The sequence below is a fragment of the Grus americana genome, chromosome 8, assembly GCF_028858705.1.
Source record: "Grus americana isolate bGruAme1 chromosome 8, bGruAme1.mat, whole genome shotgun sequence".
Lineage (NCBI taxonomy): Eukaryota > Metazoa > Chordata > Aves > Gruiformes > Gruidae > Grus > Grus americana.
The window spans coordinates 31,718,026-31,744,983 of NC_072859.1; the positions used below are offsets into that span (position 1 = coordinate 31,718,026).

Genomic DNA, 26,958 nt, shown 5'->3' on the forward strand with positions numbered 1-26,958 from the left:
AAACTTAGCTGAATCACTTTGTTACTGACTTGGAGTAAATAAATACCAGGTCTAATGCTCAAGAGACAAGAAGCTATGACAAATACAGAATGCATCTTTCAAGGTACTGCATACACAGTCTTTATTAGTAGACTCTTGTATACCATCCGTCAGGAATATCAAAGCAGCAAGCAAAAGCAAGAGAGTACTTAACATCAATGGCAAGGGTGGTTTTTGGTTGGCTGGTTTGAGGTTGTTATTTGTTTGCTTGTTTTCCTCACCGGAATTGTTCTTGGAAAGTTACTGATTTAGAAAAAATATGGGCAGTCCATCCCCCCTGGAACACAAGGCATATCTCCCTGTGCAAAAGCACTGCCGATAACTGGGACAGCAAAACCTCACTTGGCCAACGACTGCCCATAAAGGGTATTTGCCAAAAGTGACATCTTAGGGGTGTTGGGGGTTTTTTGTTTATTTTTGAACTGTTGACTCTTCCCATTTAAATTGCATCATTCTACTGGCTACACCACCATTTCCCATCTCCTGAGCAACAACTTGGCAAGGCATAACAGCTGGTCTTACAGAAAGGAATAGCGTATTACTCCACACCAGGTACGCTGAAATAAAGTTAGCAGAAAAACAATTGCTGGACAGAGAAGAAAAAAAAAGAGCTTCCTAATAAAAATATTTAATGCGTTTGGTAGCAGAACTGGTAGTATCAGTAAAATAGATTATCTTCTTAGATGCATGCAACTTCCACACTCCTATTATTAACCACACAGTCAAAATAAATTATGAAAAGTGAGTTATTTTCTTACCATGACTCCTGCCAACAAAATTTTTACTTAGTGTCACAAACAGTGTTTCCAGTTCACATAGAGCATCGTGGGATAAGACTGGATTACGATGGTACTAGCAGTGATATTTCCCCCACCACCACCCTGCTAACAAGCTCTTAGAACATCTGGAGTCTGTGTGTGCACACCAAAGACTCAATACTGCACTACGGCCTCTTCTCAAGAGACAAACTGCTTCAAAATATGTTGTACTCAAACCTCTTCTTATGTAACATGGCTGTTAAATCCAATTAATACAACTGTATTACTTTAACTCATTTTAATCATTAAACAGACGCAGCCAGCACATTGCTACCACTACTTGGGTAATACTGACATCCATCTTTAAATAGCTGGAAGCAGACCATATGTAGAAAATGAGTATCTACTTCATGCTGCCGTTACACAAGAGGTTCAAAATTCTTGTCCTACAACTCAGAACTAATTACAGCTTTTAGTACATACATGTATACCATGTGAGAGTAACCAATGCAAAACCGTGGAAAAATACCTTACACTGCAGACCACTCTACAACTAAGTAGGGGAGGAATGCTTTCTCACCAAGAGTGTACTTTAAACTAGAAGTAGAGAAAGCCATGCAATATTTTTAATTAGGAAGTCCCAAAGATGACATTTTAGAATATATGCAGACTGAGTCAACATGCCTTATACAGATGGATACACCAAGTTTGTCAAATACACGTAGCAGTGGGATCTCAAGCCGCGCACCAGCGGATCTGAACACGGAGCATTCACCAATATTTTTAAGTCCTTAGCTCTTGAATCTGCATTGGGAGAATCAGAGTATCAAGGGCTCATATTTGCATACAATGGGGTTGTGCACCTTCTGCTTCGTGACAGAAGGAGAGTAATGTTTTATGAGGCATGACAAAAAAAGTAATGTTAGCTTCCCGTAAAGGAGTTCCCTCCTCGGGATGCAACTCTACAATTTTAAAGCTTTTCAAACTCTTTATACAAATGAAAAGCTGAAGTTAAAAATGTGAACATATAAAATCTTAAAATTCCATTTATGTTATGTAGAACTAGATATATATATACACACACACTTTTTTTAAAATAAGAATTGACTCCATCGTCACCTCTCTAGATATAAACTCGAAATCTTGCTTGCTTCATGTTTTCAAATACATTTTAGACCTAAGAAACTTTGCCCAAGATAAATCTGTGTAAATAACTGTATACAAGTTTCTTCATGATTTAGAAAGCAAAATTTAAAGCACATTTCTTCTATAGTCACAGTGATATATCTATATGATCTAGCTCATGTAACATTTCCAAGTTGCAATCAAGAAACTTCTCAATCAAGATCAATCTATTTATGACTAATTTATCTGAATATATACTTGTATGAAATTATAACTGAAGAACAGATACAAACCAGTATGTTTTCTTGCTGAACTGCACATTCTAGAGAAGACTCTGAATATAAGAGTTGGTGGGTTTTTTTCTTTACAAAGACAAATACTGTTCTGCGTGGTGCGCTAAGGTTTGCAATCAATCGAGAGCTCGTTTCCACAGGAAACGGTGGCAATCAGAAGCGGACAAATCGCAACAATCTGGCAGAACAACATAGTATCTCCCTGTAGAATGGAAGACCAGAAAGACTGCAACCTGTAATAAGACAGGAGTTATCATTTCCACTGGAAACAAACACAACTACTACTGAGAAGTCAGGAAAACTTGCCAGCGTTTCCTCCCCAAATACAGAAGCAAGATGGCAAAGAACATGCCAAAAAGCTACTTGACCACAGGGATCAGTAAGGGAAAAAATAATAATAAAAACCCCCAGATGATGTATTAAACCACAACGGAATAAAACTTAAGACTGGATACCAGGAAATTTTGAAATCAGAGTGCTACAAAATTTTCATTTCATTTCAGTTTCTCTTTTGTGAATTAATTCAAACTTACAATCTTTAAAGCACTAAGGAACAAATGCAGAGTTAGATGTGTACTTGTAGATAAATGAGAAAATTCCCAAACTGAAAAACTTGAGAGGGCAAACTCTCCTTGAAGACTGAAGCAGAGTATTCTTGGCAGGTTGTCCTTCTTCCCAAGGGGCCGACTGTTGGTCAATCAGTTAATTCTGTGGCACTCTTTTTTTTTACAAAACGTTTAATATTAAAGTGTTCCTCATGTAGTCAGGTCACACGCATTAGGAGTTTTTCAAAGTACGTTTAAACCGTAACAACAAGATGACACTGGATTCTGTAACAGTTACTATTAAAATGGATAATAATTCTGACAGAGTTGACATAATGGGGAGGAGCAGAAATGAAAAAATAAAATCAAAATTCCCCAAGTTTGTTTTGTTAAAACCATCACACTGGCAGTTCATTTGAACCGTCATTCTCGTTTTCTTCGGCATTACTCTTTTTCTCACTCTTGTATGTGGAAACGAATAAGTTTTCTATCTGAGTCAAGAACTCTTCCGCAATGAAGCAGTTTGTTACCTTGCCCAAAGTCTTCCTCATGCACTCCAAAAGCTAGTCAAAAGAAAAGGAGATTTTTTTAAATTCTCATTTTTCCCTGAGTTTATTTTTTCCCCTTCTAGCAGATAAGTATTCCAAAGGGATTTTTATTTATTCACTTAGGAATAGCACTACAGAAAGTATTCAACTGTACAATATAAATTTTAGAAAGCAGCAGTCACACAGGAACACATGGGTGATTTAAAACCAATTCTTTAAAGCCAATTACACAACAGCTAAATTCAAGAGTAATCTACCAACTCAATTTTAGATTTAAGCTGTTTATAAGCAAAGTCACGTTGAGTTGAAAAAAAAAAAATTAGATGTGGGTAATCACTGTGTATGTGTTTTCTGCTTGTCTCTCCTGCTTTGGGCAGATTTTCTGTCTTGTTTGGGCAATTAATGTTACAGCTGGAGTTATTTCAAGCTTCATAGCAACAGCTACGCTGATGGAAAATTAAAGTTCCCCCTTATGCACGACAGAGATGGCATAGCACTAGTTTACCCATCGAACAAAGGACTAGGAAGTCCAAATCTTCCCTCAAAATGCATGCAGTTCTCAGCACTGAAAGCATACAACATGCTGAGCAGACACACGATTCATTTGCCATTCATTCTTCTCCAAATTGAGGTTAAAACTTGGTATCTGCATGTAACCCTTGTCCTCAACTCTCCCAAATCAACAGGCTTATTTTCATTGTGTTTGCAAGTAAAGACGCTGCACTACAGAAATCAGTTATTGTGATTAGTTTACATCTCCGATCTGTAAAATTGTAACTTCAGCTGACTTCTAATGATACGAAACAGATTTCTATTTAAAAAAAAATTAGATTGAAAAAGCTAAAAATTAAAAGAAGAAAACTTACTTTCTGTAAACAAGTCAGGTCAGAATCTCTGTGAAAAATTTTATCCATGGGGACACTGCTGTTGAAAGAAAAACAAACAGTAGCGCTGCAGAAAGTGGACACGTCTTTATTGAAACATCTGTAACAAACATGCACAAATTTGAAACTGGCTATTCTTTGTACTATAAGCAGACACATACCTATGGCAGAATCTGTATTTTTCAATTATCCATCTCGTTTTTTCAAATACTAATTCCCACTGTGGTTCTTCCAGCATCTGCTGTACTTCAAATTTGTAGGGCAGGCCTGTAATCAAAGGAACATGATTACTCAGTGTCTCTGGTACACTCACTTTTTTTTTTCCTTTTTCTTTTTTAGTTTTAGGTGCAATCCCTTCCTTCTCCATAACTGTTCATGATGTATTACTGACTGCAGAAGCTTCCAGTCCTGTTACCTGCCAACGTTAAGGAGGTTAAAGTAAAAGTATAACATATTTTTGATTCCAAATTTAATTTTGGTGGGAGCAGGGAACAAACCTGTTCTCCTCCTTGCCCTCACCAACGCCTCATGCTATAAGGCAGCACACAGAATCTACAGCACAGCAGAAAAATGGAGGAATTGAGTTCTTATACCTTAGTACCACTTCTGTAGTCTCTAAGATCTACGTGGTTACTAAGTGAAGAAAAAAGGTTTTGTTTTTCACATATGAACTGGCTGATGAAGTGCCTGACTATCGTTCTAGATTTCAGAGGAATTTTGCTCCCAAAGGAAGAAATTCTTCTGGTTTATTGGAGGTGGGGGAAGTATTCTAGAGGAACACTGGAAAATTACTTGCGGAACACAACTCAGTTAGCAAAAATCAGGGAGAAAGAAAGAGACTCCGTATTTCAGTAAATCATTACAAAAAAACCAACAACAACCATCCCCCCCCCCAAAAAAAAGCCTTTTCAAGGTCATAAGAATTTAATGAGATGAAACCCATGCTTTCCAACTATTCCTGAAAGTGAAAAGAAAGCAATAAATACAATTTGCTATTTGAACATCTCTCAAATGTTGAGAGCGTTCAGTGCAGAATGCGTTTCCAAGAGTAAGAATTAATCTATAGAAATATTTATGGTTCATGAAATACTAGTTTTTGTTCATTTGCACAGCACTATAGCCACGGTAGAACTTTCCCAAAGAGCTAGAGGAGGTACCATTTTGTAAAAGGTTGATTTCAGGAGATAAACATAAATAAGAAATCCTCTCAGACAGAAAACGTACATGACCAAAAAAAGTCAACTTCTAAGGGCAGATAAAGTTTCTAAGTATTTTAACTCCACACCACGAGGATGGGATGGATGGGAAATGAGGATAAAACTATGGTACTATCAGTACGGTAAACAGGAACTGTCGCACAGATGTGGCCACTGCTTCACTTCCCCCAGGACTGCAAAGCAAGTCTGCAGGCAGATGGTCTGCCTTGCTTACTTCCACAGGAAAAAACAGAGGGGGAACGGTCGGCTCACGTGGCCACTGCTACTGCCTTGCCAAGGAAACTGGAAACCTCAGAGTCTGGATGCAAAAAATCAGAACTTAAAACAGGGGGAGGGAGGAGGAGAGAGAAGAGGCAGCGACCATAACCATACACTGTTATCACGGGAATTTTCCTCGAATTAATGCCAGGGAATGAGCAGAAGATGCGATTGTCACGTGAAATACCATAAATTTTATATGAGATCTTAACTATTCAAGAAAGGAAACATCCCATTTTCATGCAATGCCAACGACATGTTTAATCAAGAATTTGTTCTCGTCGGTTGGGATTCGTGCCAGCACAGCATTTCATCTTTCCTGTCTTGTCTTTTCCTGGACAGCTGGCAAGTTTGATCCGTTGACCTTCCCAATGCTAAGTTACTCAAATAAGGATTTCTGGCTGCTATAGCAGCCAATTCTTTGCTATTACACTGCTGTCTCCTCGATCAGAGGATCTGTTCTGTAACGCAGCAAAGTTTAAGTAATACATGCAAAGCAGTTTCTCAGCTATTCATATGGACATTTTATGTAAATAACAGTGACCCTTCTCCCAACCCTTCAATTTCTTTCATGGATTGTGGGAAATACTAACACAGAAATACCATCTTCTAGCTATTTATATCTATATATTCTTGTCATGACAGCATGGACTACTTGTAGGATTACACTTCAAGTGAAATTCCTGGGTTTGTACAGCACAAGTTACTAACATAAATAAATACTTATTTCTCAAGTTCGAGAACAGATAACATTTTTCCCCTTAGTATCCAAAAAGAAAAGAAAAATTAAGACAATGGATAAAATATCAGTACTTACGGTAGGAACCATCAGAACTGATCTCATCGCTAATTACTAGACAAGTAATCTGAGAATATGGAAGAGGATTATTTCGGTTGTAAGGACTTATAATCATTCCAATGAACATGGCACCACCCCTGGAGAAATAACTCTAAAAAACCAAAACACACACAAAAAAAGCCACATACAGGAAATACAACCTTTTTCACAAAAGCATTCTGAAATAAGCTCTATTTTTTCAATGTCAATGTATGAACAAACCGATTTTAAGATGCATTAGAGCAATAATTTGCCTTAACATTGTAAATACCAGGGAGGCTTTAGGGTTGTTGGGGTACAGACCGGCAAATACCTGGTATTTAGCTTGAGTGTCAATATCTCGTATTGAGGGGTTGGGGTCAAAGGCAGGGTGGGAATGGTACCACCCAATAACGCTGTATCCTCTGGCAGCCAGCGTTTCTGAGGCCTGCGTCTGAGACACCGGATCCATCTCACACTGCAGTCCTGTACTGAGGCTGTTGCATGGCTCCGCTGCGCAAACCTGTTAAAAAAGTCTCCAGATGGGTAAATGCAAGAAGTTTCTATCAGTTAAATAAAATTTAAAGAATTTTCAGTCATATACCAGATCTTCCTTGTGATAGAATTGACAGGCCAACCCTCGAACATAAGCATAACTAACATTTCAAGACTACAGTAATTAACTTCAATTCTAATATATTTAAGTAGTTGCCCTTCAGAAATAACATTTACATCTATTCAAATTATATATGTTTTTATATTTTAGAGAAAATGTGAAAAGACAAACACTTACTTCTACAACTTTATCAGCTTCAGAGTATCTTCCACCTAGCAGCCCTATTACTTCTGCCATAGACACGTGAGAGTGCTAAAAGGATATTAAACAATTATTAAAGTCCAAGTCATTTAATGTCTCCTCATTTCGATCCACACACAACAGAACACATTGGCTTCACAGCTACAAGTCAGTAACTTCTCAATGACATTTAGCAGGAAAACTTAGGACAGCTAAAGTTTCTCAAACACCTAGTGTTTCAATTTAAAGCAAACGGAAAAGGTTACATTTGGTTATTATATGGACACATGTGTACAGTGCACTTGTGTGACACTTCCATGCAGGAAGTATGACAGAGAGTAGTAAGTAGTAACACTCTTAGTGTACAACCATTTACCTTCTAGAAAAACTGAGCACAATATAAAAATAACATTCATCTTTAGGGGCTTTATTTAAAACTAGATTCTCACGTCTAGGTCTGAATGGAGAGAAAGTAACGCAAGTACTGGATTTCTCCATCTGCCCATTAGAAAAAGAAAACCACAAACCAAAACCCCACAACATCTACGTCATAGCTTTTGGAAAGATAAAACTTAATCCTCACCAAATCCATTATTAAAAGTGCTTCGGAAGATACTTTCACCTGAAAAGGTTCCTGGAATGATAAACGTGATAATGAGAATAAGAAAAGTAATGTAAGTAGTAAAGCATTCTTCATTATTCACTCAAAGGTACATACCTGTTTTTCTTCGGTGAATAAACAGCATGGTATCAGCTGAAAGGGATCAAAGGAACTATAAAATGAAAGAAAACGTCTCTAAAGATGTAGGACAGCCAGGAAACTTTTCAAGTTTCCCACTGTCTCCTTGGCAGAAGAGGAATAACCTTGCTTTATTTACTGGACTTTCTCACACCACACCAGGATGACTTCCGCCAAATACAGAAACTTCACTACGCACACTTGTGGCTTCAAATACAAAAAATATTTGAAAAGCAGATGTGTCATTTCAGGTCGTAATACATATTAATGATTTGCAGTGTTCCAGCTGGATGCTACCCAAGACATTTGTTTCATTTCTAGAAAACCTATGTTTGACCGTGATGTACATCAAATAATACCTTTTTATTTGTCTTGAACCTTTAGAAGATTTTGCAGGTTTCAGTTTTTCTTCCTCTCTTCTTCTTGCTAATTCTTCAGCAGACAGATGCTAAAAAAAAAAAAAAAAAATCTGCTTTAACATTTTAAGTACTCCTTCAGTAGTGATTCCAAAACCAGCCCAGAATAAAATTCTTATCATCAGCATCCTCTTGATATCAATTTGCGTATTACAGGACTACCTAAGACAGAGGGCAATAGCCATAGCAGAATCACGCAGCGTCAAAGTCACGACAATCAGAGATCTAGTCCACAAAACAATTCATGAGAGAATTCTTCCATTCCCCAGGTCAATCCAGTTCAGTAAAATCACAGCCCGTATCGCAAACCATACATGAATGCAAGTGCAATAACTAAGGAGAAAATCTGCCATTACAATCCGAGGCAAGAATTTATCATGACACCTCTTTAGGGATGAAAGTTTCCAAACTTTATTTCCACCCAAATATATATTTTGCAGAAAGTGTTAGAATTATTAACCACAGCTACTCAAAAATAGGTATGGCATTATAATGTAATGGAGGTAATTGTTACAGATATTTATTACTGAAGGTTGCAAATTTAAGTGGTTTTCTATAGAAGAAGAATAGGATGTTTGCAGTTCCTCGCTTTTTCTGTAATTCGAAATTGTAGTAATGGACATGCTCAAGTGGACATTCTGTTTCCAAGTACTCTATTAAATATTTAAACTTGTAGGATTTTTTTTTCTAAGCACTTCATAAACCACAGTGTTTCTGAGGGTATTGCCAGCAACAGCATTAATATTAGGAACTCATATCACCCGCATTATAAGCACAAAGAAAGGACTTAAAAAAAACAAATAAAAAATTAAATCTTGTTCTCCTCTCCCCTACTGTTAGCTTTAGTAAGGCAGTTAACTGAAAACAAAGGGTCATGAAATCTCCTACCAGACAAGGCAAAGAGCTTTACAGGCATAAACCACCACAGGGCTGTGCACGCTCACAACATGAACACCTTCATAAACACCAAAGTACAGCTGTATTTATCAGCAGCATAAAGATCTAACAGCTGCTACATTATTTTCAAATTATTGCTTCCACAAAGAGAGGTTAAGCACCTACTACACAACTGTTCCCCTTGTATATTTGATGCAACACCACCTGCCAGCAATTAGCAAGAATTAATTCTGTAAGCAAAGTTTAAAACACAGAAGGGTTACCTCAAATGTCTGTCCTTCCAAATCCCTTGCATCACACCAGTTTCCCCAAGGATCACGCACTCGCCGTCGTCTTGTACGCTGCAGCAAGTAAATCAACATGAGCTGAGGATCTTACTCCTGAAAAGACTGAATTTACTTCATTTAATCAGCCATAAGAACATCATCAAAAAGGTTACTGCCAATGAATGTTACTAACACTATGACACATTTCCAGGAAAGAACGAACACCCTGAGGTTCTGTGGCTCACAGTCTGTCATGAAATACCATCAGTGATGTTTTCAGTTTTTAAGGCTGTAAAGTGTAACACCTGGCTGATGCTCCATGGATCATCAACATCTGACAGCAACAGTGCATTATTATCCAGCTCTGAATTACAGCTCAGACAATACAAAAAGCTATAAAACCTGTATGTTTACATCTAGTGTATGCTACAGTTCTGTATATTTCAATTTATTTTTTTTTAGCAGGATGGATTTAGTTTTCCTCTCACCAACTGATTTATTTTGCAATGAAGTACTTAAAAATGCTACATTAAATGTGAATATGAAAATTAAATCTGGCAAGCCTTGGTAATTCATATAGTTATAAATGAGTTACTGCTAATTGTGTGCATAAGGCTCTCAGTATGTCATACCATATACCTAGTATGCTTAACAGTTAAAAGGCAAGCAACTTAGTGGTGGAATGTGTTGGTAGTGTGTGATTTTCTGGCTAATAAATTGTGGGGAGGTGACTGGAACACAATCGCAGTGAAGTACCTGTAGACAAATGGAATGTAAGACAGCAGAAGTTAAGACAGACACCTGTCAGAAAGCAGAACTTGTACTTAGACCGACACTCACATGACAGGGCATTCTAATGAAACCACAAACTGAACAAGCGAATAAATTTCCCGAGATGCCCTAGCTTGAAAAGGAAGATTGAAAAGGTCTTCTCCGTGCTGAACGCTTTTCGCTGCCCCCACCTCCCCCACCAAAACGTACCATTGATTGCAAGCGCTGAGCGAGCTGGTATGCTTCCACTGTGTCTTTGCCTTCTTTGGACCGTGTTTTATCAGCTGGTTGGGGTCGGTTATACACAGCCTGTTCTACAGGATACATAAGAGAGATACACTGTACTTCAGTAAAGTATGAAGCCACTTATTACTGGTACAGAGCCAAGAACAACAGAGATAAGCAGTAAGGACAAATGCTGTCAAGAAAAAAGCAACAACTGAAAAACAGTGAAAAGACATCTCTCGATGGTCCTATTACTGACTGATTATATAGCCCTCTCCCACTACCACAGCAGTTTTAAGACAGGAAAATCTCCTTCCTTCTTGTTAATTTATTTCAGAAAAAAACATATCTGCAGGCCATTCCTCCTCTCCTAGATGACTGTCATTCAACATTGGGCCAAACTCAATCCAGAGACTCTAAACTAACATTGTTATAGGTGTATATGCATTCTTAACATGTCATCTAATTTTAACTCTTGAATCTTGTAAAAACTAGCCCTGAGGATGAAGACATTGTTTTTTATTTAGAAAATAGTTATAATTCAGTATGGGAAAAGAAACAATAACATGAATTCTGTCTTACACAGAGGGAGGGCAGAATTTCAGATACAGCAGGTTATCAGGGGAAAAAAAAGAAAAAAACAACACAGAACACACAGAAAAGCACAAAACAAAAATCCACCCCACCAGTTGACATGCAGTAAACATGGGGGGGGGGGGGGGGGGGGGGGGGGAGAAGGAAAAAGGACAAAAAAAAAGAAGTCTGTCATGTAAAACCAAAAATCTACAATGCTGTAAGCAGGTTACAAACTCCTCTAGATTTTCAAAAGTCATAGCGACAATCTGCTCAGAAGGTCCTTCCTAGTAAGGATTAATGTGCATCCTTTTGCGGGAGAGGTATACCCTAACACTAAGTAGTCCTTCAACATTAATACCAAAATAGACTACAGCCACGTAAGTTGGAACACGGCTGTACTAAATACAGTCAAAACAAAGATTCTCTTCTACAGAACTTAAATGTAACAACAATTACCATTTAAGACATCAAGAGTACAGAGAAGTCGCAAGATCATCTGCATGGATGCTTGATTCCGATTAAGTGCAGTCACCTGCACTTCAATGAAGTGAACTTACAACTTTTCTTTTAAAAAACACATCTACTAACCTTAATGTTTAGCCTTCACATGAAAATATTCAATAAAAAACCTGACAGTCAACAATAGAAGTGTTCAGCATACACTAATTAGAATTTAAGTTCTGAATTGATTCCAATAAAAATATCTTTACCACAGCCAAAGTTAATCGCTCCTATTAATTCCAAATATGTGTGGATCCGTCCAATGCAGTTAACATCACCACAGTTCTTGAGGCCTGGACGTACTGAAGTCTTATTCAGGTATTTGGGTTTACATCTCTCCCTAAAATGAAGTACAGCACACTGTCAAATAGTAAAACAAATCATGGGGGGAGGAAGGTATTGTGTGACTTAAGCTGAGGTTAAGACAAGCCACTGAAGTGGTTTTTCCCTTCGCAATGCTCACGCTACACACTGCTACGCAGGGCGATCACAGCAAAAATATAAATTTCACAAAACACATAAAATTTATTTTAGGGTTATTCATACACACTTATACTTAACACAGAGTGAAACTTATGTTCTATGCGTTAAAACAAACTCTTCTAGCACAAATGGTGCCAGCAAGCAATGCGTTACTCAGAAGCACTATGATACTGTTAAACTGATACAAGAACGTCTGCATTAGATTAAATAGCTCATATAATCATAGGCTTCCTCAGCGTAATAAATAAGCCTGTTTTCACTCTCTATGCACTTATGACTTGCTTTTAAACTGATACTGAATTGTTTCAGTTCAATACTTCTCTGGTATGGAATTACAACTAGAATAAGCTGTCAATATACAAGACAACTGAACGAGAACAGAGTTGAACTCAGCAATTCTCCTTAAAAGCAAACTACCCAACACAGCAAGCACGCTAATCAAAACTGTTAAGAGAATGAACTGTATATTGAGCCTGCTACCACAAATCACTAAGGTTCTTTAAACTTATATTCCATCTCCAAAGAACCAAATACTCAAGTGCACAAGCACTACTCCAAATTGATTCTTCATTTGAAGTATTTTTTTGTCAACATCATTCGCTCTAGCACTATTTCTTCTAGCTACCTTCTGTAAAGGCAGTACTACTATGCTACAGACCTCATTACAGAATTAATTTTATCAGTTATTTTGAGGCACCATTTATTAAAACCATATATGCATTCTTACATATAGCATGACAAAAATTGGAAAAAATAATGTAACCAAAAAGGATGCAGCTTGTTCTGATATAGAACACTCATTTTCATAATGCTTCAAAGTATTTTGATTGCTTAGCTTCCAGAATGCCAGAAAAAAACTGGGAAGACGCAAAAGAAGCATTAATGATCAGTGCTGTTCACTGGCAATCTTTACAATGCTACAATAAAATCAATTTTACTCTTTTCAGAAGTAAGCTATTCGCACTAAGTAGTGTTTTAACTACAACAAAGCAGGACAGAAGTCATCTTAATCACTTACTTCAGTAAATGAAATTAATGCATCTTACCATTGATCCAAAATATAATTCCTAATTTTCAAATAACGCTCTGGTGTTTTGGCCTGGCGCCCTTCAAAAAATTCAGGAATAGCTTGCTTTTCTTCTTCCAGAATGATGCTTCTGTCAACCTCCACTTCTTGATCAGGTGGCTTAAGCTCCTCTGCTTCTTCTTGATGATCTTCATCCACTTGAGGGGGAGAAGAAAAAAGCAATCCATTATCAGCCAGATGTCTCTGTTCCTCACCAAGCTCCTGATCAGTTACTTGTCTAGTTCCACGAGATGTTACTAGTCTGCCTTGTTCAGCTTTCTCAATAAAATTATTGTATTGCTGGTAATCTAAGTTCACAGTTTTATCACCGTTCAGGGGCTGAGAACAAGTTGCTGCAACACCTGGAAATACTAATGCATCAACTGTATCTTGCTTGGTACGTTGAGGATCTTCTTTAGGTAAAGGAACTGCAGAACCGTGTCTGCCAGATGAAAAAATGCGTTCCATTCCTTTTGTTTCTTCAAGTGGACTTTTTGAAATAACAGGTAATTCAGATTTTCCAGTTTCTTGCTGGAGGGTAGGAGAAAGTAGTTCATCCACATCATCAGTTATGTCTACTTCTTCATCATCTGACAGCTTTTCAATTTTCACTGCATTCAGATTGGGGTCTGCACGGCCTCTCAAGTTTCCAGATGACCACGCTTCTACCCTTATCCCATCTTCAACGGGAAGACTGCTACCATACTGACTCTGCTCTTCTTTTTCAGAATCACCATTTTTTGCCTTCGGAAAATGAAAAAAAATAGCTTTAGGAGGGAAAAACAAAACAATTCCCTCTGCCTCCCAAATAGTCAGAACTGTTTTATTTGAACAGCAGATATTCTGAAGTGTTTCTTCCTCATCTTATCCTTTTAATCCATTGCAATTGATTTTTACACAGCATTATAGGCATACTTCTAGCCCAAGTGTAAATTAATACGTATTTCCGTTCAGAAAAAAAAAACCAAACAAGTCAGACAGTACCAATTTCTTCTTAAATGTTCCATAAGTTTCAAATGAGGCTAAAGCTAAAACTATAACACACATCTTAAACAGCTGTATAGTGGAAAACAAGATTTCCAGACTAACAACCAACAGTATAAGAGACTACAATTATACTACATTTGTTGTTCTGTTATACCAGCAATAAAAACACTGAGATCATTTTAGGAATTTGAAATCAGATCTGACTTCATATTTAAATCTGCAAGTAAGCATATTCCACTTTTCTGAATATGGGAACAGAGTACACACTTTAACAGCAGTATCTTGAAAAGGCAAATTAAAATCAAGCTACGTGTACAACAACATACTAGTCAAACAGCCTTTTTTGAAACTAGAGAGATACTCTGTTTACCTTGTTCTTAAAATACTGCCGAGCATAGCTCTTTACTTGCAGAACAGTACGACTTCCAATCAACTTGGCAATTTTCGTCCATCGGCGGCCAAATTTCACCTAGCACAACAAAGCACGTTTAAGTTACCCAAACTCTAACATTCCAAACGTTACATTTTATGTGCCAAAAGAGTTTAAAAGCTCAATTATTCATTACAAATGCACAAACAGAACAGCAAACCCATGGTAAAGAACCTCACTACTAATATTCTACCAAGAAGAAAATTGCATCCAACAGTCAGTTATTGCTGCTACTCTTCACTTGAGGATCTTCTTCACCCACCTCAGGCACACTGCTGCCTAGTAACCCAAAGAATCCTACTGGAATGAATTTGTACTTGATGAAGCAAACCCTATTACATTCAGCACTGTACAACCATATAATCTCTAAAGACCTTACAACAGTAGTTAAAGGATTTCACTTTATTAGCCAATTTGCATAAGCACACATGATATTTCCTGTAGTTAACTACAGCATTATGACTGTACAATTCATAAAGCTCTATATTTGAGATATTTTGTGATGTCAAATTGTAATCAGCCTCACGTGAACAACATCTGTCACAGAAAGCCAATTTGGGGGATTCATCAATATAAATCTGATTTATCATTATACTCTTAGCAGATGGCAATTATTTTTTAACACATTAGAAGTACAAAAGCAGATAAATATAACATGCTTAAATAACAAAATAATAATTAATATAAATAAGATAAACTAATGACTTCTATTCAAAATATTACATATATATAAACAAACTTACCAGTCCTTGTTCAAATAGTTCTTTTTCTTCTGATGTCCACTTTAATGAGTAGCTAGCTGATTTTGTCGGTGATCGCACCCTAGCGAAACAGGAAACAGAAGTTAATGCTTTCTTAAAAATATATATTCTCAAATCCCAGTAACTGAAGGCAACTTCTGACAGGAAGACTACTCCCCATCTTCTGTAAAACTCAAGGTATTGTTTTAAACATGAATGCAGCTGATAAATAAAGTAGCAAGAATCATGTCAGCTCCTCTATCACAAAAGAAGATTCAAGGCAACACAAGAGTCATCAGTAACTAATGGTACAGAAATACATAGAAACAGCAAACAGAAAAGCTGAGGCAAGAAAGCCAATTAGAACTACCAGGGGTATTCTCATAAGGATAATTGTGCTACAACAAAACAGTTTACTACAAGCCCATTATTACACACAACAGTATTTCTTTGCATTGAAAGGTCTCTTAAATAATTTTGTACAGCCAAACAAAAGGAACTAAGGAACTGTAACTTTTTTTTTTTTACAATAGTTTCTGGAAACTTAACAAAAATCATATGCCACACTTAAAAATGCAACACAATCATTAAAATGTACATACGTGACTTTTCCAGTTTTCTTATGTGGGCTGCAAATAAAAAACAAAGTGAAAATAAAAATTAATTGTGATGGTGTTGCATATCTCAGCAAATAAATTTTAGAAGGACTTTTCATTTGTTCCCATCTAACAGATTTTTTTCCAGAACAGAGCTTACCTTTTCATAGATCTTTTCTCCACTTCTTTTTGATTGAGCCACATTTTTTCAGAAAGTGATTTATTAGATAAATAATATCTGAAATAGTTACTAAGTAAGTTTTCAAAGCATCAGAGTACATATTTGTACAGTTGAGAATTCTAATAATCGTATAAATTATACTGGTTCATAATTATTCAGGTGTAGAAGCAAGTACCATGCTGCTTTCAAAACCACAATACACACGATTTCACACACTTTTACTAGTTTAATGCATAAGTGACATCTGACTTCTGAACCCCATGCTTACTTTACTTGCAGCAAACTAGGTATCCTGCTTCCGCAGCAGCATTTTTCTTTGACTTAGAAAACATACAACAGTAATTTTCATCACACAGATACCTTATCTATTTTCAAATTAAGCCTCAATAATTCATTCTATTAGGAAAATTTTAATTGCTTTATTTTCTTGTTCCTCTACTACTGTATATTACTACACTCAATTACAAAAAAGAACATGAAAATAAATTAACCCGTGGACTACTATTGCTATAACTTACCTACTCTGTTGAGGTCAACTTATGCCAGAAATGCTACTAATGGCAATTTAAGCCAGCATTACTTAAAAAACACAAAAAGAAAAAAGCAGCAGCTGTTCCTTCCCATTTTCATCTTGAAATATGAACGTTGCCAGACAAAAATCAGACAGTAAGCGAGTCCCAGTGAAGAACAATTCAGCAAAAAGAACTAGCTATATTTAGCCAGATCAGCTGTTTGATCAGGTTCACTATGAAACCACACAAACAGCTGCATCAGCACAATGAATAAGCAGCTGAAGTGGGGATGAATATTGCTATTTTTGGTGACAGTGTCAGCTTAAATCTGACAAGCTTGAGAGTCATTTTCTGAACAATCAGAAGTACCAGAGGAAGTTGCAGGTAGCTAGATGATTAATTCAGGGGTCTTCCCTAACTTCTGCAAACTACCTACAAAATGACAGTGCTTCAGTCACCTTAACAAGAAAAGGTTTGTCCAGTTCCTTTGGAAAACAGAAAGATTTCTATTGTTCTAAGCATACAAGCAAATCAGCAAAAGGATACTCTTCTTCCAGCAACATTTTCTCAATGACAGCCCTGTTTTCTTCACTAATGCTGCTGTCCAACGTCCATGGCTATAAACAATACAAATAAGTTTTAATATTTTAATCCTGTCACATTGTTACCTGAGTATCAAGAATCAATATATATCATCTTCTAAAAGCAAGCAAAAAGCACTGGTTGAAAACCTGCAAGAATGTGTACATGGAGGGAAGAGAATGGAGAAAACAGAAGTTCTGATAACTTTGCTAGAAGTACCATTCATTTAAAAAATACTTACAAGGCTGTTATCAGTTCTCCAAGATGAATCAAGATAGTGATCCTGCAGCAAGCTTGAAGCTGTGTTTTCACCATCTCTGAAAAAGATTCCAGTGTTCAAAACAACGCAAACGTATTCAAACAAAATGAATGCTGTCAGAGTGAAAATTATGTGTAGTAATTAACAAAAACTTTAACAGATGACAGAATTAGATACTAAAATTAAAATCACATATTGCAGACTATTATATAATGTCACTCTCTTAAAATACTCCTTTAGGCTTAGCAGAAATCCCCCTCACTAAGTCATCTTTTTTTAGTAATCTCAGTAGCAACTCTTCACCTATCTCATTGCAGACTGTACGAGATACCAGTGAAACCCTGAATAGTAAAAATTCTCATCCAGAACAACTGAAAGCAGGAGGGACCATGTAAAATATACACAAATGAAAGAAGCCAGAGTTTTATGGACAATTAAAAAAACCTTATTTTTTAATATTAAAAGTGTCACTGAGTTGTATTACCTCCACTTAACATTTCTACATCTTTCTCCCAATAAAGTAAAAACCCCTCCTTATAAAGAAAAAACTGTTTTCCTCCCAAGGAAAGCTCATACTTACACAAGGTTTAATAGAATCCTATCATACAGGACTGTTAGTGCTCATATGGACTTTATCCAGATTGTGCTTGATCTTTTCTGTAAATAACTGCTTAGTACTTTTAGAAATCTGTCACTGATTAACATAATCGATCAACTTTCTTCTATTTTAACACAGCATAAAATCTCCTTATTAATTAACATAATTTTTTGGTCATTCTTTGCTTTCAGACTTTTCTAAAGACTAATTAGGCCTTTATCCCTTGCAATACTACTAAAATTAAATTCACCTACTATTCAGAACTGCTTTGTGCCAGCAGTCCAAACATCTCTTTGTAGGTAAGGATAAATCCTCATGTACAGCCAGAAACTTCTTTCGGAGTACATCAAGAAATGGGTGAGATCAACAGTCCCCTTTGCCCAGCATTCTGTCTCCAACAGCGGCAACAGCAGATGCTACTCTAGGACAGTACGTGAGTCCAGCCACTGTCTCTGACACAATCCTCTCATACTCTCCCAGCATCTACAACTGCTAGATTTGTAGTGTTAGAATTGCTGTCCATTCACTTCAGCGTCTGTTTACAGATCCCTTAACTGTGAATTTGTTGAATCGTTTTTCTGACCCTCCCTACGTTCAGCTTTCTGAAGTTATCTGCCTCTGCAAGTTCACTACCTGTTATGGTGCAACACAGCACCTCTGTCTGTGTATTTTAAAGGAGTCTCCTCCCAGCAGTCTCACCACCGAGTGTCCCTAGTTCACGTGCTGTCGGATCAGATGACAGCAGTCCTGCATTCACCTCACTTCAATGACTTCACAGGCCCCGTTCCCAGTGCCCTGCCCGATGATGCTCAACATCGCCGCTTCCTCCACCCCCGGGCCCTCAATGAGACTCCAAGGTCTCTCCTCTCCCCTGAGGCGCCCGGGGCCCCGGGCGAGCTCGGCCCTGCCGGGGCAGCCCCCTCAGCAAGCGGCAGCGCGGGAGCGGCACTGCGCGGGGCTCCGGGGACGCTCTCCCCCCGACCCCGCCGCCCCCTCACACAAACTTCGGCCGCTACAGCCACGCAAAACCTGCCCGCCGGAGAGAAGGGACGCGCTCCCTGGGGCGGTAGGGCTGCCAGCTCGCAGTACGGCCCTCACTCACCCTGAGGCCACTTCTCCAGGCACGGCCGCCGGGTCCCCTTCGATATCCACCTCCAGCTCCTCCGCTGCCGCCGCCATGACACCGGCCCCGCCGATCTCGCGAGAAGAGGCGGAAGCGGAGCAACGCGGCGCTGACTGGGCATGCGTGGAGCGCGGCGCGTGCGCAGCAGCTCTCAGTGAAGCTGCGCCCTGAGGAGAAACCGGGGTGGAGGCGGAGAGATGGCGCTGGGGTAGGCGGGGCGCGCAGGAGGCAGCTGAGGGCGAGTTGGGCACTGAGGGACGGCTTCTAGGATGCGAGCGGAGGAGAGAGGGGTGATCTCAGGCAAGGGTGGGAGAGTGCGGGTGCTGAGGGGAACCGCTAGCGTAAGGGGGAAGAGCGGGCCGCGACAGAGGGAGGCTGGAGCCCGCCCAGGCCGCGCGCCCCGGTGGGTGCTGCTCCTCGGGCTGCCCCGCTCGCTGTGGAGAGGGAGCGCCCCGAGGGGGAAGCCGTGCCTCGGGGCCGTGGGGCGGATGGAAATCCGCCTGGCGATTCGCCTTTCCTCGCTTGCGGCTGCCGAAGCGCCCTGGGGGAGTGCCCAGGATGAGCCCGGCAAGTGTGATGCGCTGGCCGAAGAGGGACGCTTATTTCTGTGTATCGTGCTGCAGGTGTCGGGTTTGCTAGCCTCTATGTACTTCCAAGCATGCGGTCGTGTCTTTTCATTCATCTAGAAGATGACGGCAGCAGGGTGTTGCGCAGGTTGTGTTGTAACGTGGCTATAAAAATCACGGGTGTATTCCCAAGCGTTCTTAAATCTGTGTTTCATTTCACAAGAAGTATTTGATGCTTCATGGTGGTTGGGCTTCTAATCTTATACTGAAGGGAACCATGAAGAACCTTGAGGGTTGATTATCATGATGTACAAAGTGACTACAGAGAACCTTCCGTCGACTCAAGAAAGTGTTTATGTTTTAAGAGATGACAGTGCAAATATTCTGAACCAATAAACTCTGTTGCAACCTTTTTATTCTGAACATTTCATCTTTGTGCTGGAATTAATTTGAAAGTGAAATTAATAAACACCAACTATGATTGTTTTCATAATATCTACTGAAAAATGCAAAACCAAGACAAATGGTATCATGAAAGATAGAAAGAAAAATAATTGTTAGAGTCTCGGGATCTCTTGATGCCATGTCATAGGGTATAATATAGCAAAGTCTAAAGAGGGTCCAGTCCAGAGCTGAATGTCAGAGTAGCACATAATAGCGTCCTGAAAACAAACATCATGTTGTTAGCGAAGTTTTGGGCACATACTACTCTAGTTGGTTTACACCAAGCCTCTTGATAGGATTTATTAGCATGGGGAGTGGGTCTAGTAAATCTAGAGCAGAGGAACCCCACAATAGTAAATTTGCAGGGAGATGCCTTCTGATCTCCAGTTAGCTCAGAGAGCAATACTGTAATCAGCATAAACCAAGCTAATGCTACATTACCCTCAGGAGAGCCAGTGCTGTTCAGCTGTTTGCTACCCTGCTTCTCTCCTTTGTTCAGTTATAGTTGTGGCATAAGTTGGATCAGCTCACATGTACAACCTAGAGCAGGCATGCATGGCTGGACTGAAAGGGAGGGCAGATCAGTCCTTTTTGGCAGCACCCTGCAGCTAGGTCTGCCTAAGCTAAACAAAACTAGTGTTATCTACTCCAACATCTCCATGTTCTATATCCTTGAGGATACAGATGTCTCCTTAGTGATAACAGACGGCTTTTTAAAAATGTGATTTTACCAAACAATGCTTAACTAAGCTCTCCATACAGGCTAATATTCACAGATGTATGAAAAGTTATTTTTTATCTTTTTCTTTTTTTTTTCTAGTCTTGATTTATATTAGAGGAGGTCATACACAATGTGTTTAAGACTGGTGCTTTTTGAATAGGTTCCAAGTATGAGATTTGTGAGAAGAGCAAAAGACTAATCAGCAGTGTCTTTAAGATCCTTTTTTTTTTTTTTTTAATTGCTAACTTAATTCTGCCTTTCCTAACATAACGCTCAATCATACTGGGCAATGACACTATCCAAACTGCTTTAAAAGAAAATTGCATTTACATCTAGAAATTTTTGCTTTATAACTTCATTTTGTTATTAACATTTTCTTTTTCAAAAGTGTTACAATTTGAGCTTGATTTTCTGTTTTATTAAATTCTGCTACTTGCAATGGGGTCTTTTTGAGACTATTAGCAGCTAGTAAATTTGCTTTTTCTCCTTGTGACCAGTTTACAAGGGAATTTGCAGCATTAAAATGACCAGCCTTGCATGCACAATGCAATGGAGTATCCTTGTTGCTGTCTAAGGCATTAATGGCTGCCCCGTAGCTCAGCAATAGGTTTATCAAGTCACTGTGTCCATGTTCTGCTGCAATATGCAGTGTGGTCTTTCTCCAAATGTTTCTGTCATCAATATTTTTATTTTTCCCTGAAGTCAGAAGAATTTTTACAATCTCTGTGTTTCCTGTGATGGCTGCGTAGTGCATCGGAGTACATCCATCCATGTCCTTAGCTCCAAATCTTCCTTTTTTAGCTAACAGAACTTTCATGATACTGAAATATCCTCTCGCAGCTGCAGTGTGCAGGGGAGTCTTTTTCTCCTTGTCTTGTGCGTTGGGGTCAGCGTTAGCGTTCAGAAGCATCTCTACCATGGTTTTGTCTCCCCTTTCAGCAGCAAAATGTAAAGGTGATTTTGACTGCTTATCCTTAACATTAACATTGGCGTTGTGGTTCAACAGCTGTTGGGCAACATCAGTGTTACCTCTTTGACTTGCAATATGCAGGGGAGTAACAAACTCTTTAGTGACAGCATTAATTTTGGCCCCAGCATTAACTAAAAGGCCAACTAATGATTCTTTATTATGAAGTGCAGCAACGTGGAGTGGGGTTTCACTGGCTTGGTTCATAAGGTTAATTTCCATCCCTTTGCGCAGAAGCAGATTTGCGATGGAAGCAGCCCCAGCTTGAACTGCCAAGTGCAAAGCTGTGTCTGAAGCAGGAGTCTTTATTCTGAAGTTTGCTCCCTTTTCAATTAGAACTTCTGCTGATTCAGCTTTGCCTCTTTCACATGCCAGGAGTAAAGGAGTATACTGCATTTCATTGTAGGCATTTATATCTGTGCCTCTGTCAATTAAAGCTGCTACAATACCATGCAGATTTTTCTGTACAGCTCTAAAAAGAGCTGACTCCATTACGTCAGACGACAAGTCTTTAGAATATTCTAGTAGTATTTTGAAGATGGATGGGTGGTTGCTGTGGAAAGCTCTTTCAGCCAGGTTGGAATCAACACTGGCTCCAGCTTCTAGTAGTACTTTCGCAGTATTTTCAGCCCCCTGAGAAACAGCATAACTGAGAGCAGTCTGACCTTTTTCATCCTTTCCATCAACAGAGGCACCAGCCTTTAAAAGCATTTTTGCTAGACTGCCCTCATCTTTAAGAGCTGCCATGTGCAAAAAGTTGTGCTGGTTCCTGTAGTTTCTTGCCTCTTTTTTCAGGAGCATCTTCAATATGTGACTGTGGTGATTCTGTGCAGCCAAATGAAGTGGTGTCTTGCCTTCCATATCCAAACTGTACATATAAGCACCACATCGCAGAAGCACTTTCACTGCATCACCGTGGCCTTTCTCAGCAGCCGTGTGCAGTGCTGTTCTTCCTTTCTTGTCCTTTACATCTATCTTTGCACCTTTGCTGATCAAATATTCCATTATTGCTAAATGTCCATTAGCAGCTGCAACATGCAGAAGAGTTTCACTTGAAGAGTTTAGTGCACTGATATCATTATCTTTCAATGTTTTCTCTAACTCAGACAGATAGCCTTTAGCGACTGCATCAAAGATGCCAACATCAGCATGATCTTTTCTAGGTTTTGCTGTCCTTGAAAGTTGAGGGTTTTTTCCTTTCTTCTTAATAGCCCGTTCTTGCTTTTTTCTTCTAGGACTGTCTTTTTTTTCCTGATGCCACTCACCACTATTTTCAATCCAAACCTTATCTTTTTCGAGTAAATATCCTACCAATTGTCTTCTAGCATCTCCAATGCTTTCATTTATTTCACTGACATATTTTCTCATCTTGCTATAAAGTTTTGGCTCCACTTGCTTTAAACATGGATAAAAAAAGAGCCTGCAGGCTCGTTCACCTTGAGAAATTAGTATGTCTAATACTCGAGCGTTCTTTTCTGTTCGTGTCCTGTAGAAACTCATGACCATCTTTTTTTCTGGGGTAAAAATACCATTGTCTATCAGCCAGTTCAGAAGATGGTCTGGGTCATTTATGCCTTCTACTAGCTCTTCTTTTTTAGTTCTTAGGACTTCAATTGCATATGGATTTGTAAACAGGCTAGTTGAATGCGTGATCATGTTGCTAATCAAAAAGTGAATTGAGCTATTGTTTGATGTTTGAAATTAAGTATGATACAGCAAAGCAGGATCACATCATTTCACACATTCTTTTCATAGAACTATGATCCAACAACGATTGTAGTTCAGTGATAAATCTTTAAAGAATGAGAAAGAAGTCAAAACTCCCTCACCTTTGGTTTTCTAGTTGTTAGAAGTCCTTTGATCTTCTCTGTTCTTCCTTAGCAACAACAGAAGTTTAATAACAAAACAAAAATCTGTGATAAGTAAAGATATTCCACTTGGAAGACTTCTTCCAGATTTTTTATGCATAATTAGAGAGAAAAAAATGTTTTTGTGAATCTGATATTTGAATAGAAGGTATTTGTTTATTGAGTTCCTCTGGCCAAGCTGTTTTTTTGTAGGTGCCTAAATGACCAATCCATTAAACATGACAAAAGAAAATCCACAGCATAGTTACTGTTGCCATGATTACATACCTTGTATGATCTTAAATGAAAGAGTACACATTGCCAGCTATGTAGGTGAAAGCCCTATAATGTAATGAAATACAAGCATAAAGACCTAGATAAAAATAAACTGTATAAGCAGCTAGTTATAAAAAGTGATCCAGCCTTCCTAATATGATTTACAACTTCAGTCTATGAGGTATATATAACTTAAAGGCTACTTAGCTTGTCATTCCTGCTGTAACCCGGAGTCTGTCTGGAACTTAATTCTTTTACGTGAGGTGGATCAAGGCATGTGATTCAGTATGCAAGATCTAAATTGTAATTAAATAGAGCTTCAAATCTGTGAATATGTATAGTCTTCGATATGGGTGTAGGACCTTTGAATCTAGTTGTAATTAATTTAACTTATTGGTGTTAAAACTCCATATGGAGAGAAGGAAATAAAATAATGATCATCTACACATTTTGAAACCAATTGAGAGAGAAATTGAGATTAGAGAGTTCTGTAAGAGCTAGAAGTAAAATGAGCTGAAAAGCTGAAAGTTTGACTTTAAGCAAATGGGAAAATTTGCCATCTGTTTCTTAGTTCAGTGCCCTTTCTATTAGGTTCTGCTGCCTGTGCTTGTATTTTCTTTAACAGTATGTACAATGTGACTGATAAGATTTTTAATTTTTTTGTGTTGACATTAGTTTTATAAATAAGATAGCAAGGCTTATTCTATTAAAATAAAAGATTTATTGAAGAAATAGCTGGGAAAAGCAAGACTTTTAATACATATTTTGAAAGCCAGCCAGTTACCAAGTCGGCAAATTTGACAGCCAATTTAGGAGCCCAATTATTCCTCTGAAATGCAAAGAAGGGGCACTACACCAAGAATAGCAAAACCTTTGTCATTTAGTTAATGATTGTTAACACATAACATGGAAAACTATGGTTTATTGTAGGGAGTCAGGAGGTCTGAATTGTGTTCCCATGTCTGCTAATGACTCTGTGATCTGCAAATTATTTAGCCTTCACATTTGACTTAAGAAAGTACTGAATATCTATCCCTGTCTTGAGTAAAGTAATAGTCCTTACTTAAAGTTTGGTGAAATGGGATCTTTATGTCATCATTATTATTGTTCCCATGCAAAATAGAGATAGCAATACTTGATTACCTTCACAGGAAAGTTTTGAGTTCTGGTAATGGAAGAAGTTACGTGAGTGCAAAGCAGTGTCATTAATATAGACAGCACAAGAATTTTTGGAACTTCTGAAAAATTTAAAAACAGAAATTGGAGTATTCTTTAAGAGTCTATTACTATGGCAGTAATTTCCTACTGTTCTGAATACAGAAATTTTACTAGTAAACAGTTCAAATGAAAGGATGCAGTACTCCTAACTGGCCTTGAGGAGGAACATTTGAACAATATTTGCAGGCAGCATCTCTTTCAGAGCCACTGTGAGACTTTATTTTGGGAAAATAATATACAGCAAATTACTTGTTACTAGATGCAAATCAGAGTCTTCAGAATATAATTATGCATTTTAAAAAAAAATTCTTCATTATAAGTATGTGACTTATGAGGACATTCTGTCTTAAAACAAGAATAATTTGAAAAGAAAATTTTGGAAGCTTGTATGGATTCAGTTTCAGAAATTATGTTTTTAAAGACTTTATTTTTTAATTAGTATTTTAACTACTGTTAGAATTAAGCCTTTTCCAACAATGACTTCACAAGAAGATTAAAACAGTTGAGAAGAGATTCAGAATTGGCTATTTGAAGCATGCTTTTTGTTTATATCTCTTTAACTTATTAACTCTATTTGACATATAAATGTTTTAGAGAAGTGAAAGTGCATGAGACCACAAATGCGTGGGATCACCAGGAAGCTCTTAATTAAAAATAAGAATGGCAAAATTTAATATTACTAAAGATCTGAGAAAAGAAGTAAGTTGGAGAGAGGAAATAGCAAATCTTTGGCTTGCTTTGTTATCTTTTACATTTATATGTTGTCTGGGGGGCATAAGGGGATTTTTTTTTTCTTGCTAAATATTTCACAGGCCACTTTTATTTCTGCTGGCATCTTTAGCTCCATGTTTCCAAGGACTGTTCCTTATTAGGTTATTTTGAAAATAAAATGATGGGGTTTGCTTCTGTCTTCTTTGTCAGATAACATTTAAGGATCTTTGTGTTCAGCAGTATGGGTATATAGCAGGGATATATAGCAAGTCAGCTTATATGCTTTATTGAGGAATTTTATGTTTTACTTTAGAAGATTGTAGTAAAAAATTCTGATTGGTACTAGTGCAGGTGGTGTCATCAGAGAAATGTCACGCCGTAGGTGTACTGTTTGTATTTTAATTTAGTGTGCTGTGAAGAAGCCTGTAGTGAGTCGTTGGCATGACATAGAAGTACTGAAAATCTTCACATAGGCCACTTAAGCTCTAGTATCATTGTTAAATGCAGAAGTAAGGCTCTGTGTACACGTAAGATTACCTTAATTCAGATAGATCTAGGTATGCTCAGCACTGACTTTGTGGGAGGCTGAAAACAGCTTGGTGGTGATACTATTGATAGGAAAGATCTCTGTTTTGGCCTCTGCTGAGTAAGTGTCCATATAAGGAGCACCTGCTCACTGTTTTAATCTAGGTGTAGCTGGTCTGAGAATGGAGGCTTGAGCCAGTTATTTCTGACATGCAATCTCAGTTTTTGCTACTAACTTGTGTCCTTGGGCAAATCACTTAATCTCTGTGCCCTGTTTACACAAGCAGTTAAAAAGGAAATTTTTTTCTACCTCACAGACATGTCCTAAGTGTTTATTAATGTTGGTGCAGTGCTTTGAAGTTATAGAGTGCTTTGAAGTTTTTGTCCTTTGAAGTATTGTTTTCTGACTTCTCAAAGACGAGCATTTATTTCTTAAATTAACACGTGCCTGTGTT

At 38.1% G+C, this 26,958-nt stretch overlaps 3 protein-coding genes across 10 annotated transcripts in view; 1 reads left to right on the top strand and 2 right to left on the bottom strand.

The window, feature by feature from the left end:
- Window positions 1-96: 96 nt before the first annotated feature.
- On the bottom strand, window positions 97-19,322 carry MYSM1 (Myb like, SWIRM and MPN domains 1). 6 transcript variants are annotated; one of them, XR_008578169.1, is made up of 21 exons: window positions 19,208-19,322; window positions 17,490-17,565; window positions 17,213-17,283; window positions 16,134-16,211; window positions 15,980-16,006; window positions 15,381-15,459; window positions 14,578-14,676; window positions 13,201-13,964; window positions 11,881-12,011; window positions 10,580-10,683; window positions 9,596-9,673; window positions 8,379-8,467; window positions 7,999-8,053; window positions 7,864-7,914; window positions 7,278-7,352; window positions 6,819-7,007; window positions 6,485-6,617; window positions 4,354-4,459; window positions 4,175-4,232; window positions 2,216-3,323; window positions 97-1,601 (listed from the first exon to the last, which is right to left on the bottom strand). XR_008578169.1 is itself a non-coding variant. In XM_054834536.1 (20 exons), exons 1-20 carry the CDS (start codon window positions 19,282-19,284, stop codon window positions 3,159-3,161), a joined length of 2,421 nt encoding a protein of 806 aa, XP_054690511.1. In that variant the 5' UTR covers window positions 19,285-19,322; the 3' UTR covers window positions 97-3,158. The 6 variants fall into 6 exon arrangements, 3 of the variants coding, with proteins under 3 accessions (XP_054690511.1, XP_054690510.1, XP_054690509.1); XM_054834536.1 differs by having other exon boundaries at window positions 97-3,323; window positions 6,485-6,533; XM_054834535.1 differs by having other exon boundaries at window positions 97-3,323; window positions 4,175-4,229.
- Window positions 19,323-19,381: 59 nt separating this feature from the next.
- Window positions 19,382-26,958, top strand: part of FGGY (FGGY carbohydrate kinase domain containing) — a 322,392-nt gene continuing 314,815 nt past the window's right edge. Inside the window, exon 1 of one of the 3 annotated variants that reach the window (XM_054834554.1) lies at window positions 19,382-19,436. The gene's annotated coding sequence lies outside the window, so the exon portion shown is untranslated. The remainder of the gene's footprint in view (window positions 19,437-26,958) is intronic. The other 2 variants (XM_054834558.1, XM_054834553.1) reach the window with 2 other exon arrangements.
- On the bottom strand, window positions 21,315-23,582 carry LOC129209406 (CARD- and ANK-domain containing inflammasome adapter protein-like). Its single transcript, XM_054833761.1, has one exon. The coding sequence runs from the start codon at window positions 23,580-23,582 to the stop codon at window positions 21,315-21,317; it is 2,268 nt and encodes a 755-aa protein (XP_054689736.1).

What these genes read in the sequence shown, in the direction of transcription:
- MYSM1 (XM_054834534.1), bottom strand. Translation starts at nt 19,284, where the DNA reads ATGGCGGCGGCAGCGGAGGAGCTGGAGGTGGATATCGAAGGGGACCCG. An exon ending in GGAGAACTGATAACAGCCTT is followed by an intron (nt 17,284 to 17,489) that starts GTAAGTATTTTT and finishes TATTGTTTATAG; the next exon opens with CCATGGACGTTGGACAGCAG. An exon ending in TGGAAGGACAGACATTTGAG is followed by an intron (nt 8,468 to 9,595) that starts GTAACCCTTCTG and finishes TTTTTTTTTTAG; the next exon opens with CATCTGTCTGCTGAAGAATT.
- LOC129209406 (XM_054833761.1), bottom strand. Translation starts at nt 23,582, where the DNA reads ATGATCACGCATTCAACTAGCCTGTTTACAAATCCATATGCAATTGAA.